The sequence below is a fragment of the Engystomops pustulosus genome, chromosome 2 (assembly GCF_040894005.1).
Source record: "Engystomops pustulosus chromosome 2, aEngPut4.maternal, whole genome shotgun sequence".
NCBI lineage: Eukaryota > Metazoa > Chordata > Amphibia > Anura > Leptodactylidae > Engystomops > Engystomops pustulosus.
This window is the reverse complement of record NC_092412.1, coordinates 108,063,461-108,085,627: the sequence shown is the minus strand read 5'-3', so window position 1 is coordinate 108,085,627 and position 22,167 is coordinate 108,063,461. Positions and strand designations below refer to the sequence as shown.

The 22,167-nt window shown below is 35.9% G+C and overlaps 1 protein-coding gene across 14 annotated transcripts in view; it reads left to right on the top strand.

Annotated features, from left to right (window-relative positions):
• DMD (dystrophin) overlaps positions 1–22,167 on the top strand; it is a 1,566,296-nt gene that overhangs the window by 992,839 nt on the left and 551,290 nt on the right. For all 14 annotated transcript variants that reach the window (XR_011853162.1, XR_011853161.1, XM_072135922.1 and 11 more), the window contains one exon: positions 9,728–9,892. Coding sequence is in view for 12 of the 14 variants with exons in the window: in XM_072135922.1 (XP_071992023.1) it covers positions 9,728–9,892 (165 nt within the window). In the remaining 2 variants the exon portion in view is untranslated. The remainder of the gene's footprint in view (positions 1–9,727; positions 9,893–22,167) is intronic.

Below are 22,167 nucleotides of genomic sequence, written 5' to 3'. Positions count from 1 at the left end.
AAGAGGTCTTTTAAGTCCAATTGAGGTTATATCACATGCTATGGTTTATGTTGCCTATCCATCTGTCTGCCTATCATTTATGTAGTTGCCTCAGTCTGGTGATAAGGTATTAGTGGGAAAAATCATTTTGATGGTGATAACTATTCTCAGTCTTCACAGTGAGATATGTACTTGCAAGATTTTCATTTTGGGAGCATTGTGTGTAAAATGTATAGAAAACTTGTATATACTATTACCAGAGTGACAGCACTAATTGTTAAGCAGTTTAGTAGCAATCAAATCAAATTAAATTCAATTAAAGTATTCTTTTATACTTTGATGGGAAAATATATTCTGGAGGTATTATGGATATCTGTCTGCCTAGTGTGTTCACACAAATCCCATTGTCTTGCTTGATGCTCTTGTTTTATATGTAGAGTATTTTCTGTTAACACTAGACTTGGATTGACCCAAGGGGAAGGGTATTGAAACATGTATATAGTTTATATGCATTAATTTCATCACACATTAATTTCATGCCACACACTTTATTATGGAAATCACAATAAAGGCAGTCCCCGGTTTACATGCAAGATAGTTTCCATAGATCTGTTCTTAAGTTGAAATTGTATGCAAGTCGAAACCTGTACATTTTATAATAGTAGATCCAGACAAAAAAATTTTTTGCCCCTGTGACAATTGGAGTTTCAAAATTTTTTGCTGTAATTGGACAAAGGATTATCAATAAAGCTTCATTTCAGACAACTTACAGATGATCACTGCATCTGGGACTATAGAAAAGCATCCAGAGAGCTGCACCAAAGGTCACAGTAGGCAGAGGAGTCCGTCTTTAAGTAGGGGTCATCTGTAAGTTGGGTGTCCTTAAGTAGGGAATGGTCTGTATCAATGCAAATACAAAACAATATCACCAATACCAACATCATATGTTAACTTTTATCCTCTCTGACCTCTATACGGTTATCTTAATACTGTCATTGGTGAAACAGTATGAAGTTATAGGTTGTACTTGTTGGACTATAATCTGTGACAAGGAAGGAGAAATAAAGATTAAATAGATATTTATAGTAACTGCCCAAACATTGTAGCAGGGAGAACTAAGTCACTCTGTAGAAAAAGTAGATAAAGAAAGAGAAAAAAAAAATTTTAGACTTGAAAAAGTTAAAGCATAGTTTAATGTGGTCTACTAAACCAGCTGTCATATACCTTATATAGGAATTCTGTGTTAATAAAGGTGATCTCTTAGTGGTGTGACTCTTGATCAGACTCATAGAGTGTCTCTCTAGAGAACCTTTCCTGACGTGTATTACATAGATATAATGAATAGATACTGTATAATACTTAATTTCCCCTGTGGTGATACTGCAATAAAAATTAACACAGGTTTCACCACAAAATGGAGCAGCTGATACTTTGTGATCTGCTTATGTCATAGAACCCCCTTACCAGGAATTATAGATTGACTGACTTCTTAACCTTCATAACTCTTTTTATATACTTTAAATATAGAATCTATTTAAAGTAATAGAAGAAATGTTACAAAATAATATGGGAGGATATATCATTAAAGGGGTCACCATAATTCATGTGACATAATTGGGTCACCAGGACTTCATGTGACAATCTGTGACCGGCTGGCTTTTGGCAGATGGAGGTTTCTTGCAGGAATTATTGGATATCCTTGGCAAACCCTCCAACTACTGCCATAAAAGAGGGTGTGCTGATTTAACTGATATATATATAATATTTAGGCATTACACTCCTGGATTTGATTGGTGCCAGAATAGGATACCACTCCTAAAACACAATCCAAAAAGAACCACGGCACTCGTGAATAAGTGTTTTATTCAAAGATATGCAATCCACAGTAAAACACTAGTGACTATTGTTCAGCAGACCTGAACCCTCAGTGTTTTGGTCCATGCCTGAAAGGACCCAATCCCGGACTTCAGCCAATGGTTTGGGTTTGCCATTAGGACTCACCCTGCTGGTAGCATGGGTTATCTATAGCATGCCACTATTTATTCTAGGATTGTCTCTCTCTGATGATGTTATGGGGAGCAATGATCTTTGGAAAATGAAAGCAGCAAACTGAAAGCAGAAAGCAACGGTGCACTAACCACAAATGAGTATTATAGACTGCAAGCTCTTGTGAGCAGGGACCTCACTCCCATTGTTTCTACTCTGTGATGAAGTATTTTGTTTGTATATGTCCCCTTTGATTTGTAAAGTGCTATGCAATTTGATGACTCTATAAAAATAAAGATGATTATTATTAGCTGAATGTGAATTTATGGCTAAATTTGTGACTTTCTGAAAGGTCACACTTCAGAATCTGCCTACCACATCTAGATCCACTTGAGAAATCTGGATTAAGTAGGCTAAAGTGAAAAGGGGTGAAGGTTGGCAAATGTTGCCAAAAGTTACCATTTTTTTCTCAAATCAGCAGTTGAAAAAAATTTTATGTGCCAGAGAATTGACATAACTACAATGATAAAGTCTACCCTTAATTTTTCTAGATAATTTTTACCCATAGCCCTTGTTGTCATACAGCATTACCTTATCTCACCATGCTTTATGCTATGTTTCAGGCCATGTATTTTAGCCAATTGTTTTCAATGAAGTAGAAACACAAATAGTTTTAGAGAGTTTACAGTAAGAAGTTGCGATGTTCCTGTACGGGAGGGATGACTAGTACTTCTTTTTTTAGTTCTTTCACTAGAGTTCTTTGCATGAACTTTAACTGGATTTTAATACATTTTTAACTGCCTCATGTTTACTACATAAAACCCGTTAAATTCCGCATTTGACTTGCCTGTAGCAAAGGGCAAACTATTTGTTTCTTTGGATGCACACCATTAATTGCAACATTAACAATTAAATTCAATCATACATTATGCATAGCATATATTTCACACTGAGCTGTACAAGCACATCAGTTAAATTACATGGCTTTTAAAACAGTAAATAGAAAGCTGTGGGAATGCATAGGTGAAAAATAGTGTTTGGGGCATTCTGTTATGCAATAGCTAAACGTTTAAAATAAGAATGAAAAACCCTCAAAACCTAAATCTAGAGCATAGCCTATGATTATATGATTGATGAATGGGCCCTATTTAGTGACCTGTGTGACTGTAGTACTTTGCAGAAATGTATTCAACTTTTTGAACTGTTTCTCACAAATGTTACCCTGAGGTCTGCAAAAGACCTGTGTACATAAAGGATAAGGATAATTTTTAATTCAAGATGACAAGGCTTGAAAAAATGAGCATGATTTTATATACAGTAAATTGATCATTTCCATGGATGTTTTTGCTAACATACAAGTTTGGGTTACATTTGGGCCAATCCTCACATACAGTAGTAAAAGCAGAAAAAAAAAAATTAATAAACATACATTTATCAAGCAATTACGTTATATGGGTTGTGAAAAGCCTTGCTAAGGGTATTTTGTATTGTGTAGTGAGAAAGGGGAGAGTCAAAGCAACTCTTAAGACATCAAATGTATTATATAATGCCATGCCTTGCTTACAAAAGCCTTATCAGAGTACTATTCACATGTAAAGCACTGGGAGACCACATATAGTCAGATATTGGACAGATCTCTGTTCGTATTGTATCACCTATTTCGGTGTCATTCTCTGTCTGTGGTATGCGGCTGAGGAGGTGCTGATAGTACCATTGTGTCTTTTAGGACTCCTGCAGTATGAACATGTCTTTAGTTGGCTATGCTGCATTAACTCTAGTTCACAGTTAGTTCATCTGCTGGGATTGACAGCTTCTCACACTAATCGCTTGCACTCTGTATAAATAGATCTCTGAGTTCTGGTCCAATCACTATTGTGACCGAGCTCTGAGATCACATAAGATTTCTGCCCACCCTCCTTAGGATGCTGGTTATAGTGTTTCTTGGTTAGATACATACCTTGTTTGAGAATGTGTTTATTGTTTCCTGGTATCCTGACCTTAGCTCCTGTTGAGAATTATCTACCGTATTTGTGATTTTGTTTGCTCTCTCTGTTGTGACCCTGCTTTAGCAACCATTCTTATGTGTTTGTATTGTTTTGTTCTTGTCTATATGTTTCAAGCTTTAGCATAGGGAGCAATTGCAGACCAGTTACTGACTACCATTTATGGTGGTTTCAAGTAGCAGTAAGGGTGAGATTTGTGGGTTCAGATTTAGGGCTCAATGTCTTGTCCTTGTTGCTTTACTTGCTTCCCTCATTACAGTTGCATTACCAAATCATATTTTTTTATAAAAAGCTAGATATGATGCACCACACATCTCTGCAGTGATTAGAGGTCAGAGATTCATGTTTTTTGAAGAAATGATTTTTGTGATGCAGTGATTTATACTAAATGGATATTTCTTAATAAATAAAATGTAGACAAATTTTTACTAAAGCTAAAGACCAGGTGATGGTTTGGGCTGTTAAGTGACAGCTATAAATTATAGCACTTGACATTTTAACTATGAAAATTGCAAGAAAACAATCTGGGATGTACTCCCTTTAATGTATTCTTATTATAAGCTTTCAGAAAACTGTACTTAGACATATTTATAATTCAGGAAACAAAACAAAGTACATGTTATTTGTTTCCCTGAGTTCCATTCCGCCTCTTTTGTCATTCCAGCAGTTGCCTTGGTTACCATCATCACTTTTCTGTCAGACAGATTTAGATTCACTCTCTTCTGTAAATAACTTATGGTTGAGGATTAGTATGATGACATTCATCAATAGTACCTCATGTCCATGACACAATAATATAGCACTGATGTTTTCTTAAATTAGAGACAATGGAAAAGGCAGACAATTGTAGCTGTAGCCGATCTTCCTGATTCTTCATGCATTACAAGCGAAGACTATATTTATTGTTTTATAGTATTCTGAAATAATTAAATGGGTGTTCTTCTTTCATTCAAATTCCTTTGTTTTGTCAGGGCACGAGCTGAACCAGATGAAGCTCCCTGTGATTAACATCTTCTTTTGAGACCAACTTATAGCTAAATTGAATAGACAATTTGCTGCCTTCTATCTGTGCATAATTTTTAAAAATGTAAATAAAGTGTAAATAAAATGTAAAAAGTGTTTACAGTATATATAGTAGAGCTATCTGTTTCACCAAATCTGAGTTTATGGGGTGTACAGTGTAGTAAATGAAAACCTCAAAACAACATTGTCTACATACTACCAATACCAGATGACTAGTTGTTGGGTTGAAACACTTATTAGGGAAAAGTGTATTGGCTTCTACCCCTAATTTTAGATTGCGATTTGAGTAGGTCTAGCCTTAGGATGGATACTGCACTTTATAGTGCTTTCTATTGTTATCCTCCATAATTTCCCAAAGCAGTTTTGAAGCATATGCCATTTGTCTGTCTCCTGCTCATTGAGTGCTACGCACACTATAGAGAATTAATATTCCTCTTGCTACATAGAAACAGTCCTGGAACCATGCTTACTACAGGGATATAGTGCCCAATCTATAAAGGGGTACAAATACTGGTATGGAGCTCACTAACAGGTGTATACCACCAAAATGTATCAGTTAACATAAGTATAGGGAAAAGAGTGGAAGGTGTGAGCGTATATTAAGACACAGATTTTATTCAATATTTATTAAAATGGTATACGTCATAACTTTTTTGAACATTCTAAAAATATTGTAGATAGTGAGTATTTGTCGCCGCAGGACTAGTGGCAGATGAGGAATGTCTCCATAACTCCCATATAATCTGCCCTCTATAATTCAAATTCCCCTAAAAAAGTTTTTATTATTAATTTATTATTTATTAGGGGAAAACGTACACGATCATGTGTTACTGTAGATGAGGGACAACAAAGTCAGGGATAGCCAGTCGTCTCCAACCAATGTGTTATTAAAGTCAGACGCAGCTTAGTTGATTCACGCAGCCATGTAGACAGGAGTGGATCCCACCGCCTGCAGACAGCGAGACAGGGCAGTGCAGTTTACACAGCCGCCTGAGATCCACTGCCTGGATAGTGTGAATTCATACAGACACAATGTTACATCCATGTAACTAATCAATTGGGAACAATAAAGTTGAAGTGGCTGTGTCATTTAGAATCGTGTTTTATGCCACATATAGCCCAAAGACTCCTCGGCATACCTTTTCTTCTTATAAATAATAAATAAATACTGAAATCTTTTTTAGGAGAATTTGAATTATAGAGGGCAGATTATATGGGAGTTAAGGGGACATCCCTTATCTGCCACTAGTCCTGGGGCAAGAAATACTCACTATCTACAAAAATGTTTTTCACTCATTTCAAATATGTTTGATGGGACCTAATGGTGTATAACATTTTAATAAATATTAAATAAAACCTATGTCCTAATATACAGAGCCAAAACTAATCATTCAACATAGATAGAACCAGAACCATAAATTCAGGACAAAAAACAAGCAAGTAAAAGAGACAACCTTATATTGTACCAAATTATACATGGTGTGATGCTGGATGATAAATCTTATGCAGCTTAACACGGTCTCCATGTAAGCTGCCCTCATAGGAGAAGACAACAAAGTGTCACAGTACAGACGAGATGCTGAAGAATTGTGAGTTTATGGGTAATAGCAGCACCTACTGTATATTTGGTTGCACAAAGACAGTGGGGCAGATTTACTTACCCGGTCCATTCGCGATCCCACGGTGCATTCTCCAACACTGATTCGGGTTCTGCCGGGATTCACTAAGGCCGTGCGCTCGATGTCCACTAGGTGTCGCTGCTGCGCTGAAGTCCGCTGGAATTCGCTTCCTCCGTCTCGGTGTATGTGAGTGCTATGTTTGCGACACAAATTCTTTTTAAAATTCCTCGGTTTTTCCGAATCCGTCGGGTTTTCCAATGGACACCCCCTCCGATTTCTGTCACGTGAGAGCCGGCGCTCTATCAACAATGCCCCCCAGTAGCCAATAGTCTCAGGGCCTCCAGATCAGCCACTAGTAACAGGGCCCTCATAGTAGCCAGAGTATACAATAGTCACTGGACCCCATAGCATCCAACAGTAACAATACCTTTAGTAGCCAAAAGTCACACGGGGCAAAGAGAGCAAAAAAAAAGAAGTAATAACCATAATACTTTCTGTATATATAATGTATAATGTCAATTATAAAGTAATTTCAACAATGCTAGCCTTATGGTCCCCAGTCTACATAAAGAACATATGGTCAGCCTGATAGTGAGTGATGATCATGTCAGCACACAGTCTTAACATTCCTGGCATATAACAGTCCACTATGTACAACGTCATAATAATTTTAGTCTAAGACTTATAAATGACCATAGTGCAATCCTCATATTCATATAGTCAACTTCTATGTGTTGTCCACCCTCAGTAGCCTTCAGTCCTCAAGATGTTGTCTCTATTTAGAAAAAGGCCAGGCTGAGAAAAAACTCACTAAGGGCATTATGATGAACACTGTTTCATTTGCATAATGTACAGAATCCACTTTTTGGGCAGTTTTTTAATGAATGCTGGAAAATGGATTCTTTAGAATCCTATTAAATCACTAAACCCATGTAATAATCCTATTAAGGGATTACAAAGTATACTGGAAATAATTACAGTAAATGTGAGTCAGCTAAAAGTTATATATAAAGTGTTATTGTTAATTGATAGATATAGAATGCATATTTCAGGTTTTTAATCTTAAGTAGCATTGTGTATAATTATGAACTTTCTGTAAGTTGTGAATAATATAAGATTGCACAGACAAGCAGCTAGTGGTAGCTCGTTGTACTTTAGTTTAACTATAATAGAAATAAGGAAAATAACACTAATGCTCTCCACATTAACTCTGTAGTGAAATAAGTGTATTTAATTATCTGGAGTGTCTGGCTAGGAGCTGACTAACTAAAGTATTTATGCAGAACCTGTAGGTAATCCAACTGTGGCCCATCCATCCAAAAAGCAAAGTCTTTGTTATTTCAATTTACAAATGATTACGACATAGACTATTACCCATAGTCCTATGCTGTACCTGACTTTATTTAGTGTTCAAAATAATATGTTATTGATTGTTGTGCTGCTTTTGGATTACTCAAAGTAACACTACCTCCATCACATCAAGAGATTTAGCTAGACATGGTTTTATTACCCATGTAAGATGCACTGAACATAGACATGTTCTTTTTGCAAAAACTCCTTTCCATGTCATAAGGAGGAGACCAAATATAAGGTTTACGATTTTTTTATACATTTATACACTGAATACAAGTGCCATAAGATCCATCTCCTATAGCGAAAATACATGTACAGTTTTCTTTATTGTTAGTGGTATACTAATGAAGTGTCTAATGACATTTTCAAACTATGTCCCCACTTTCGAAAATTTTATAAATCAAAGAGGAATTCCTATCCCAGCAAATGAATGTATAGAAAGCTATACAATTTCCCAATATACTTTCTGTATCAATTTCTCTCAGTTTTCTAGATCTTTGCTTGCTGTAATGCCATAGAAAGCTTCTATGTTATCAGTGGGCAAGTATATTAGTGGACTAATTATTATCAGAGATATAACGAGCCGCACAGATTTTTGTCCACTGGTAGTAAACATAGAAGCTTTCTTTAGAATGAACGCAAACTGAGATCTAGAAAACTGTGAGGAATTGATAGAGAATGTATATTGGAACATTGTATAACTTTTTTGTAATACAAACAATAACATTTATTTGCTGAAATGGAAACATCCATTTAAGTATGGAAAAAAAGCAATAGCAATACATGCTATTAAGGTCTTCGTTTCATTTGTCAGATTCTCAGCATTATTCTTCCTTGAAAGTGCTTGATACCAAGATATAAACAGGGCTGTACTTGTTCTTAGGTACAGACCTTAATATAAAGTAATAGTCTCTGGAGGGCTGATAATGTCTTTCACATGACCAATTCCAATCTGATGGGAAAGGAACACAAAGGAGCATTTTATTGCATCAAGCTAAATAATTTTGTTTTTGGGAGGGCAACAGTAGCTGATGCAAACTGCTATGGGAGCACCTGTGGCTGCCATGTTGTATGATTGAGAAAAGAATGACTATTAAAGACCATTATGGTAGCACCTGGAGTCAGCATGCATTGGTTTAGGGGCAACTGTTGCTAATATCCACTACCAAGAGGAATCTGTGGCTGGAATGCACTCTATGCTGGTAGCTGTGGCTGAAAAGTGCCGATATTGGAGCAAATGTGACTGGCATACATTGTTACAATGATATTAGTGGCTGCCAAGCTCTCATATCTGAGTACATGTGGCTAGCACAATTAAAATTTTTTGGAGATACTTGTGACCATCACTGCCACATTGGGACATTCATGGCAGTTAAAAACTGTTATGTATTGCAAAAGTAGAAATGGATCCCACCATTGTGACTAAAACTGCTTGGTTTATCATTACATATTAAAAAGTGGACAAATGCGTGTTACTATTGGAAATAGCTGACTTGTTTTGGGCAGAATGTAAGTTAAGTGCCTTTAATCATATCATACATACAATAGAAAGAATACAAACACACACACACATATATATATATAAATATATATACATACACACTGACTACTTCATTCTAATCCACACATTCCATATATGCATCTGCAAAGACAGAGAAAGGTAAATGAATAAGCTCATTTTTTTAATAGGTGTTTCTGGATGAACAAAAGAACTCCAAAGAAAAATACACTAAGTGATTATATGGAATGATTATTTCGTTTTAGGTATCTAAAGATCTACAAGACAAGCAAAATGAAATCGAGGACCAGTTAAAAAATGTATCTTTATTTGAGCTCCAGTTGAATCAGTTGACATTGTGGGTTTCATCTGTTAAAGATCAATTATCATTCTACAATCAAGTGGGAAGACCAGGAGCATTCAACATCCAGGTAAGAAACCTTTCTGGATTTATCTATTTATAACCGAAACAAAAGAAGCCGCATATGGATTTGGTAATCTTATAGCATAATCTTTATAGATAAAGTGAAGTCTTACTAGTGAACTCTTATAAGTTGGTCTTTTTCAGACCTTCCCTACAATGAAACTATGATAGTAAGTGTAAAAGGTAAGCAAAACGCTCGGCACTCGGAAGAGGCCACCAGGATGAGTAAAATGTAGTTTCTCTTTATTCTTGTCTCAGGAACTTAACAACTTTAGTGCATTTTTGACGCAGCGCGTCTTAGTCATGATCTAGTAACACAAGTTTGGCTGATTCATTTTGGCTCTCCCTGGTAACGCCTCCTGAAGACACCAACAAAATGGTGAATACACAACATATATAAGACATACTTGCTTTAAAAATCCAAAATTCTCAAGTACATTGGGATATACCATATGGGTTGCAAAATATGCGAACCACGGAAAAAGTTATTTTATATTATCAGCAGAAAAAAAATCCCATTTCACCATTACAATGTTAACACAGGTAAAAATCATCTGATGCTAATCTAGTAAGAATTGTAGCATGAACCGTTTTAGAGACCAATTCACACAATACTCGTGATCTATCATCATGAATCATCCCTGTGCGTTAACAGTTATAATAATTTTTTGCAAGGCATATTAAGCAGTGTGAATGGACCCTCAAACCCTAAAAGAAACCTGTTTCATACAATTGATATAACATTTGATGTATATAAATATATATATATATATATATATATATATATATATATATATATAGCAAGATACAACAAGACCCATATAATAATTTAAAGTAGATACGGACAAAACCCTCTTTAGTCATATGTTCAAAACTCTGGGAATATCTATCATCAATCACAGACTCCGTACGTAAGGATCATATCAATTCTTCTATTTAACCCCACTGGATCACGACTTCCCAACATGAATATCCAATAGGATTCTCAGTTTAGAAGTTTCCTCTTAATATCCCCCCCCCTTCCCCGTATGGGAAGGGATGCTTTCTCTATAGCCATACATTGGAAGCTCCTTGGTTTCTTTTGAAGACAATCCCGAAAATGCATGGAGGCTGCCGAGACATGATAGTAAGTGTCTTTAAATTGTATTCAGCTCTTACATATGCCAGTGCTATGCTTGTTAGTTAGAATAGGTTATGTTGGATCAAAGTTAGGTGATCAGCTTTTCATTTCAGGCCAGAACTTGTGGGTACAATTTAAACAATGTGCATCTTTATGCTTAGACCTTGAAATATATATAGAAAGCAAATGCCAAAATAGATAATAGAATGTATTATAAAAGAATATTATAAAATGTAAAAAAAACAGACCACAACTCTAGGACTGAATTGTGACAACACAATTGAGTCTCATCTGGCCTCAAGAACTTTAAGTATTTAAGTATTTTTCATGTGTACACATATAAAATACCATTCTCTCCATTTAGTGATTGAAAAGTTGGTAGCATAATTCTAAAATGAAATTTTACAATCACTGGCTGCAAGAACTTTGGAAATTGACTAACTATGCCTACTCTCTTTTCCCAGTGATTACTTTTAGGTTGTTTTGTTTTTTTTAAGTTTCTTTTATGGTCACATGTACCTATGTAACTGTTGGAACAATTTTATTCTAATCTGTAATGGGTTGCCAAAAAAGGTTTTTTTGTGTTGCACCTATGCAGTTTGATGGCACAGTATTTGCATCAAGTATTCTGTTTTGTGTCTTTTGTTTTGTTTGCATTCATGCGATGTTCACCGAGGATCATGTGGGGTGCGTCATTAAGAAATAGCAGCATGTGAACTAGAAATAAGCATTTTTGTGTGCCCTGATTATATCTTCATTGCCATTTCACTTAACCACGGTACTAGGAGCAATCTGAAGAGGTGGTTCAGCGTGCTGTGAAATACTTATTTGAGGAATGGATCTGTAACAACAAATTGGATGAGTGCTTTTCTTCCTGAGCACTTATTTCTTTTGAATGGGCTCAAGCGAATATGTTTAAAAATTAGGATTGTTAAGCTACAGCTAGAAATAAAGGTTTTTTTTTGTCCATGAATATACAAAAAGCCACTGGCCCATATTAATTAAAGCCCATGCACCAGTTTTTTGTCTGACATTTCACATTCTTTTAAGTCCAAACTGCTTGCACATGTATTTATAAAGTGTTTGCAACAAATTTGTGTCGCAGTTGCACTTGAAGCAACGCAATATTCTGCACTGAAAAGGAGGTTCCGATGCTCAGTCTGACCGTGTTCCACCTTTATCCTGCAGTGTCCGACAGAATTGTGTTGCATGCTTCTATGTTAAAGGGGTATTCCCACAAAGACAAGATTCTTAAATATACTCATGATAACAAAATAACATATTTTCTAATTCACTATTAACAAAAATAGAGCATTTCACAGATATAATTCCAAATTGTCTCTATCGGTCCTAGTGTTTACAATTTTGGTTGCCCCGAGATACGACTGTAAATCAGAAGTCTAGGGTCTGATGCTGCTGTAAGGTCCTCTCTACATCGGCCCCTCATTCCAAGACAAGCTCACACACAGAGACTTGTCTTGGAAGTGATAAGAGCTAAAACAGCAATAAAACTTAGTAAAATTGGAAAGTAAGTGGTTCGAATGATCTTTATTGTGTAAAATGAGTTTCGAATACAGGTTTTAAAGGGCCACTAAACTAAAATGCTTCCTATGGAAATTATATTTGGTGTTTAGAGCAATCTGTTGTGTCAATGTGTCAATGAAGACAATTTTTTTCACTTTTTCTGTGGAAGCACATAGACAATATAGTGCACCATTTTGTGCATTTTTGCTCTTTGCTAGAGGTATGACAGATCCATTGGCCTAGTGTTACTATATTAGGGAAGAATATGTGCTGCTTAAAAGCCTCACAACCTAATAGACTACCAAAGAACTCGCAAATGCATACAAGAAAATGAACATTTTGGCTTATTTTATTATTATTACTTTAATTTTTTTTTAGCAAAAAATTACAAAGAAGATTATATTATTGTTGATAAAACATAGAAGCAGCAGTATGTTTATAACAGAATAAAACCTTGCATTTTATCGTAGTCCATCATAGAAATCATAACACATTTCTGTATTGGACAAACTGTAGTATCTGTCTTTCCAACTTGGGAAAAACACAGGGGTAGGTTTATCAAGATGCAACAATTTTTATCAGAAGCTGAATGATAAATGTGGTGTAGCCTAAGCGTACTTAGTGGTACCTTGCGCACCCTATTTTGATGGTGCAAGGAAGGATCAGGAAGGTGAGTACACTGTTTGTTTTCTTGACTCGAGTGTAAGCTGAGTTGAGGTTTTTCAGCACATTTTTTGTGTTGAAAAATTCGGCTTATACTTGAGTATATATGAAAATATATTTTGCTATTGCTAATTGCTATTTTAGGAGTAATTAAATATTTTACTGGAAAACCAATTGGTTTGAGATTGGTAAAATAAAACTGTTTTCTATGGAGTTATTTATCTTAGGATTTTCTCTTATTTTTGCATATATTTGAGCCTAAATTTGTACCTTTTCCACTCGCCTTGCAAGTTAGCCGCGCAAGAAGTTTTCAGTGTCGCACCTGATATTTCTTTACAATCAAAATGTGGACATATGAAACAGTCAAAAAGTTGCAAATATACTCTAGTTCTGACCAGGCATAGGAAAAACTTTAGAAGATGTTGAAGTAGAATTTGAGACTTTTGTGTGACATTTTAATAAAGAGACCCTAAGAGACCCCACAGACGGCTGCCTGATATATCAACCTGTAAGATAAATCAAAGAAGTCCTAAACAAGAAAAAAAAATGCACAAATGTCTTGACTAAAGATAAATGACCTCCATAGGATTACAAATATCTTTCATGAAGGCAGTGTCATTTCTCCTCACCACAAGTATTTTTTTTATATATTTCCCAGGAAACATAAGCAGTGGTAATTCTCACTGATACAATCTGATTATCTTTTACAATTTTCCATTATTAGAGTCACATTTCAGTTTCATTGTAGAAACCTGACCTATTCCAGTAGACAACTCTTTGAATACTCTCAGGATTGGCACATGTTCATTTGAGATAAGCAGTCAATCTGTTCCAGTAGCAGAATCCTCATGACCTGTTGTGTTATCTATTGTAAGTGAATTGTATTGCTTGTTGCAGTTATTTAATTTCTATTAAAGTAGAGTAAAATGTACACATCATATTATATTTTTTTTTTAAAAATTACAATGTACAAACCATTTTATCAGTTTATAGAAACTTTCAGGGTCTTATGGTGCACCTAATTTTGGGATCATGAGACTAAGCCTACAACAAACATGTAGTATATACAATAAATAGTGGTACAAAAATATGAAGTTAACAGACAATCCACTTTGTAAATTTCTTCCCATAAAGTATGATTACAGTTTACAGTAAAGGAGGTGTTGTAGTCTACCGAGAATATATGTTATACTTTTACCTACACTCTTACAATATATATAGACACCTGCCTCCATAAATACCCACATTAAAACTTATGTGTAATATATAATTAGTTGTTATTTAACATTTTGCTCTCCTTAGCAGAAAAATGGTGTTGACATACACTATAATGAAGCATTAAAGTGCTACTGGCCCTTTAATCATTTTATCCATGCGGAACAGACACAGGACAGAAGATGGCTTCTGGTCACATGTCCACATCACATTTTCTGCACCTCCGACTATGTTTGGCTGCAGTCGATTGGCCAGTGATGTGGTGAGACCCGTCTCAGTGATGCCATGTGCAGTGATGACAGTTACACATCATTACTGAGAACTAAAGTGGCATCCATCTTGTAGAGAACTCATAAAATCAAACCATTTAGCTCGATTTTGTGCCTAATGACATTGAGTTTTGTTATATTGATTTATTTATAGCATCATTTTTGTATAAGAGATTCATATTCCCGGGATACCCTTTTAATATACTCTACATTCCATGCCATATTTAAAAATGAGCTCAGATCACTAACATCAGACACATCAGTACATGTGCCTGAAAGAAGGTATGCATAATAGATTTCTGTTTTTAAGTTACTGATGAACACTTAACCCTTAGTAAGTGGTAATTGTCATCTTGTATATTGAGGGTATGCCTGTGTGATTATACCTGTATGAATTGATGGATATTCAACCTTATCAGCTAAATATATTACATGACACACAGAAACTACCTATTCTAATATCAGATAAGGGTTAAAAGAAATAAAAAAAAAACTATCCATTGAAGACCAGTTCTTTAGTCCCCTGATGCTAGATCTAGCAAGAATTGAGATAATTCTAAATATACAACACACAGTTCATCAGGTTCCAATTTGACTGATGATACTATCAGCAGAGCACTGGTCTTATGAGAATAGGTATGATGACAATGTGGCTGATTTTCTCACTAGGAATATAAGTACCATCCCTACCAATACAAATTATTTCTTAGAAATGTACTAAAATATTTGCTGAGCCAGATGTTTCAGCATTTCCACGGCTACAATGAATGGCAAGACAACAAACTCTATTACCACATTTAAAACAGCAATTAGATTGACTTCAATGGGAAGTGTGAAACAATATGCCAGAAGATTGGATTTCATTAATGAAAACGCATTTGGCTGTTTCAAGTGCATATGGCTTAGTGAACTCACTAAATCTTTAGATTGTTTTGACGTGCACTCTATTATAGACTTATGCTACAGAGTATAAGAATGAGATCATTTGTATTCAGGAAAGGAATCTATTCACATGTGGACAGCACAGTAAGGTTTTATATAGTGTTATGTACTCATTGTTGTAGATGATTTATTTTCGATTTCTAGGATTTGATGCTAATATAGTATTTAACATGTTACACTTTATTCACCATACTTAGCAATATTTCAAGGGATATTCCAGAAAGAAAAATGTTATCGACATACACTTTAATGAACAATTAAAATGCTACTAGCCCTTTAATCAGCCTTGTGACTTTGTCCCTGTGGAGGAGACACAGGACAGAAGATGGGTGCTGGTCACATGTCCACATCACATGACCTGCCTGGACAGGTCATGTGATCATCATGGGCAGTGAAACATCACAGTGTGGAAGTGATGGCAGTGAGTGTGGAGCTGTTACTGAGAGCTGAGGGAGCATGGGAGTTGTAGTTTTAGATGGCTGCCATCCTGGAGAGAACTACTTTAGATGGCCCATAAAATTTTGTAAATCAAACTATTTAAGCTCTGTTTTGTGATTAATTAACATTGAGTTTTGTTGTGTTCATTTCTTAATATCATTTTTGGTTTTTGCATCAGACACTCATATACCTGGAATACCTCTTTAAATCTAAATGTTAAAGATACCAATGATAACTTTTTTATATATTTACTATTGCTTATTTTTAGCAGAGGTTGTTGGGGAAATGATAATCAAAAGAATTGTGCAGCCCAAACAAATTAAAGTGAAACAGCAAAAAACGGATCCCGATATACATTGAAATGGGGCCCCAATTCCTTCCCTTCCAATTTGTGACACATACTTAACCCCTTTTTTATCCAGAATCCACTATCTTCTAATTTTAACACCTCTGGTAAATTAACATTTCCAAAAAGTGGTGTACATTCGAGACTCCCTTTGACTCCTAGTATATTCCTAAAACCTGCCCAGCTATTCACCAACATTCTTATAACCGGTATTCTCCGAAACTCTGTCTTGTTTAACTGACCTGACTCCAGTAAAGAGAATAGGGAATTGTAGCTTCCCTTCACCAGTTCCGTTAATGCTAGGAAGGCGCCACTCTTTTTATTTTCCGCAATAAACTGGATCTTGGCTGCCAGGAAATAATGGAAAAAGGAAGGAAGGGCTAAACCCCCCCTTTCTCTATTTCTCCATAAAACCTCCTGCTTAATACGGACCTTCTTTCTTCCCCATAGTAGCTTATTAATTATGACCATTTTTTTTTCCAACCAGCAGGGACAATTACTTAGGACATGGAGAAGCTGAGGCAGTATTATGCTTTTCGGTAGCACTACTCTCTCTGCTCTTGTTAGGGGGAGACTTGACCAAGCATTAATTTTTAATTTAATCTTTGCCAATAACGGAGATAAATTCAAACTTGGATAATCTTCTATCCTTGGACTAATCCATAAACCTAAGTAGTCAAATGTATCTGTCTTTTTTAATTCTAATGCTTCAGGGCTCCCCGGACAGTAGTCCTCCAAAGGGGTCATACTCGATTTCTGCATGTTAATCTCGAACCCAGATACTTTACCATACTCCCTAATCACTTTCAGAGCCCTGGGAACTGATATTTCTGAGTATTTCAATAGCAGCAGAATGTCGTCTGCAAACAACATAATCTTATCTTGGTCACCTCCATAACCTCCTCCTACAATCTCTTTCATTTCCCTTACCTTCACTGCCAGGGGTTCAATAAAAAGTGCAAATAGTAAGGGGGATAAAGGGCACCCCTGTCTGGTGCCTCTTGTTAGAGGGAAAAAGGGAGAAAGGTCTCCGTTAACCCTAATAGATGCCCTTGGTGTTTTATAGAACAGTTTTATCCAATCCACAAATCTATTCCCTAGTCCAAACTTCGCCAATACCTCCCAGAGGAAGGCCCACTCCACCCTGTCAAAGGCTTTTGCAGCGTCCAATGACAGGATGGAGCGGGACCCCCCCGACCCAATTGCATGCCCACAAATAGCTGTCTAATATTAGTTTTAATATTCCGCCCCATAATAAACCCGCTCTGGTCCTCATGGACAAGAGAGGGGGCCCACCTCTTCAGACGGTTAGCCAGAAGTTTGGCCATCACCTTAGCATCAGCATTTAGCAGGGAAATGGGCCGATATGAGTCAGCATCACATGGATCTTTGTTTTGTTTATGGATTAGTACTATGATAGCCTCATACCATGATTCTGGCAGCATCTCTACCTCCTGTGCTTTTTCCCATACTTTAACTAAAACTGGTAAGAGAATATTCCCAAATCTTTTATACACCTCCACTGGTAGACCATCTAATCCCGGGGATACCTTGCCTTTGCATGAGGCTATAGTCTCCTCCAGTTCCAAGGTAATTATTGTGTTTGCCAGGGTATTCCTCCCTTCTATTCCTATCTCTGGTAAATGTAGTTTCCCCAAGTATTCCTTGATCTCCTGTACAGAAGCATCCAGGTCAGAGGTATAGATGTTTTTATAGACCTGCAGGAATATTTCCCTCATTTCATCATCCTTTGTTACTACTTTCCCATCCCTGTCTTTAATAGCTTTAATTCTAGTTAACTCTTGTTGTTTCTTGATCTTTTGTATAAGCCCCTTAGCAGGAATCCCACTTTCACAATGTCCTTTCAGATATAAAAAGAATTGTTTTTGCATTGTCTTATTAGTCAGGTAATTATTATATTCTTCCTGGGCTTTGTTATACTTGTCCAAGGTACACTGGGTTCTATTACTCTGTACTTCTTTTTCTCTTTGTTGCACAACCTCCTTCAACTCCTTTTCCTGCCTCATAAATTGTTTACGCATATGAATAATTTCTGTATTTAGTATTCCTCTTAGGAAGGATTTCAATATATCCCAAAACATGCCCATATCTTTTGTCTCACCATTAGCCTCAATAAACCATCCCAACTCCTTCTTAATCTTGTCCTCGTTTGATATTAATGCCAACCAGTGTGGATTACATTTCCAGTATCTTATTCCCTTTCTGTTATTCCTTGAGAGTTCAATAACTACAGGTGAGTGGTCTGAAATAATACGATTGTCATAATGCATCTTTACCGTGTCCCCAATTGCTAATTCATTTGCCAAGGCTAAATCTATTCTTGAGAAGGAATTATAAGTGCGGTTATAACAAGAGTATGCAGGCACATCTCCCTTCAATTTCCGCCACACATCTATAAGACCCACTTCCTTGCAGAAACTATAAAGACCTGTTTCCATCAAACTCGTTTGGGTTGGTTTATTTTTACCTATTCGGTCTTTGGTATTTGAGAAAACAGAATTAAAATCCCCCATAACCCATACAGGGCATTCTCCCACCTTGGATATGAAATGTACTAATTTACGCAGGACATCATAACAAAACGGAGGGGGTATGTACACCCCTGCTATCACACATTTCTTACCATCTAATAGTCCACATAAAAAAACATATCGCCCTTCCTTATCACAGGCGAGCTCCAATAACTTAAAGTCAATAGTTCTATGTAACAAAATGGAAACCCCTCTCGCATAGGATGAAAAGACCGCACTGTACGACTGTCCCACCCAGCTCCTATTAATCATTTGCATGCACTCATTTCCCAAATGGGTTTCCACTAAAATTACAATAGCTGGTAATTGTTTTCCAATATAATCAAATATTATGCGTCGCTTCGTGCGGTCTTTCATTCCTCTGACATTCCATGCTATCAACCTTGTTCCCATTGTTTAACACGTATCATCTTCCAGGAATCACGGAGTTTAGCTTTGGAAAGAAAAAAGAAAAACAACCTCATATTTGGCTCCAGCACAGGGAATACCCCCCCCCCCCCCCTATTTCCAGTTATTAATTCCTCACTGATTTCTTTATCTCTGCGTGCTGTCTTTCTCCAGGAGCTTAATTTTTTACTTCCTGTGGAAAAAAAAAATTATGGTCATGTGTTTTCACACAGGTGTACAGCTAATTATAACATACAGTTCTTATTACTCTCTGTGGTACTAATGCACCTGTGTGACATCACATGAGCATGGAGAGACTTCTATCCAAACAAATGTCAACAATCAGAGATCTAGGAAAACAGTAATGAATTGGGGAAGAAAGTATATTATAAAACTGTATAACTGTTCAATATACAAATAGTAGCATTTATACATATATATATATATATATATATATATATATATATATATATATATATGTACCAAAATTTAAGTTTCATTAAAAAGATACAAATCTATAAAAGATCATTTTTCCCCTTATTTATATTGGTGATATATGCATGCTTTTTGATACCTGTAAGGAATTGTATACATTAGATTGAAAATAATAATGGAATCTCAATGAAATTTTGAAGTAACAGCCCCATAATCCCAACACAGCCCAACGACTGTTAGGTCTCCCCTGGTGCTTTTCCTGAACATTATAAAGAAGAAATGCAGTGAAGAAACTTTTGGAAATAGTTTTCAGAATGTCATGCCAGTCTTTTTAGACTTAGATCTTATAACAAGCTTACCATGGAAAATTCTTCTATGTGCCCTAAGCCAACATCACTTCAATCATTGTATTATAATAAAGCAATGTTTTCAAGTGGAGTGTGCACAGGGCAAGGACATCTCTTGTGTGTTCTACAAAACCCAACTCTAGAGAATGAGTTGCCTCTGAAACCGTGCAATCATTTAATTTATTTTCACAAAGTATATATTTATATATTATTTGTACAAGGGAACAGTATTATACCCCTACTGAATAAACATTCTGGATTTGGTGTTAGATCACATTTTAATCTTTTCTGCTTTTTGGATGTAACAGAATGATAAAAGGGTCTAAAAGCATCTGTAAAATAGCATCTATAAACATTTGGCTTTATAAAAGTAATGCACAAGCATCAATCCAAAAAATTATACCTTTTCTCTGTCCACATGAACAGAAAGAAGTGGTCCCCAGTGAAGTACATAATGTACATCAGTGATGTACACAAGAGTCCTGCAGTTGTCACCACTGCTCATTACACAAAAGGATACATATGAGGGGGTAATGAAGACATGTGGCTAAGAAGATATAGATAGATATTTAGATAGATGGACAGATATTATATATGTATATTACACAAGTGACAGATGACCATATCATTTTATGCAATCTAGTATTTTATTGATGGAAATTTAATTTTGGGCTTTGGAATCTAGTTGGCAGTCCTACATGTTCCCATATGTATATCTGTCAATTGCTAGTTAGGACAAGTTATACTGATTTTTTTGCCACAAAACTATGGGGGGCATTTATTGTTGCCTTTCAAACTGAAAACTGGCAGATTATTTTTCCCCTTGCCGCACCTCTTGCACTTTATTTATGAAGTGCCAGCACTATTTTGGTGGTTTTCCAACACATTTTTTTGGGTGCAAAATTGTGGCACCATTTGTGAATTTGTTACCTTTTTGGTGCTACTAGTTCTCCAACTCCTTTGGTGGCACAGTCTTTGGAGAAAACTTAGAGCAGCTAAAAGCTGTTCTTCAGAGTTCTATTCCACCTTAATGAATGAGGAAACATTTCTAATCCTTTTTGTTTGTGTGCCATATTTTAGCACATTTCCACCTGTGCTCAAACTAATAATTGCCCCCCTATGTACCAATAATCTATGTTCACCCAAGATGCTAGTGTTCAGTGTTACAGATTGCTTGTTCAATGCTTCAAGATTAGAGATGAGCGAGCACTAAAATGCTCGGGTGCTCGTTATTCGAGACGAACTTTTCCAGATGCTCGAGTGCTCGTCTCGAAAAACGAGCCCCATTGAAGTCAATGGGAGACTCGAGCATTTTTCAAAGGGACCATGGTTCGGGAATAAAATGTGTTAATTAATTGAAAATTGAATCAAGATGTCTTTAAGTATACATGTAAATAAAATTATTTATTCCTATATCATTCAAACTAGTTAAATTTTTAGTAAATAATAAATAAATAGTACATTTGCATGAACTAAAATCATTTGAGCTGTAACAGTTTGACTATGATGCCATATAACTTAGCAGGAAACTGATTTACCTGGCATGTAAAATATTCACTTTAAATGTTGTTCTAAAATAATGAGAAAGCTAACTGTACTCTCCTAAATTATTTTAATTAGCCTGGTTTTTGCTTAACATTGCACACCGAATAAGTGAATTTAAATAAGTTCACAAATTTAACAAACACAACTTTATTTATTTTTAACAAATATTGCCACATTGTACAACATAATGCTGTAAAATGTAACTTTCTTGAGAGTTACAACATACGGCATTAAAGAAAAAAGAAGCTTCTCGTTTACAGAAATATTACCTTTATGGAACTCTATGGAACATTTTGTAAGACTCCACGTATATTTTAGGAATATAATACCATGACCAGATAGAATCCCTCATGTGTATGTCAAGATTGTGGCAAATATTTATCAATGTGAAAAATTGTAAGAAACAATTTGTTCAATGGGAAACAATGATGGCCGTTATAAATCACAATAATAATGCTGTATGTTGTACAATACATTGCAGATCTCTGTGAGTCTGTTG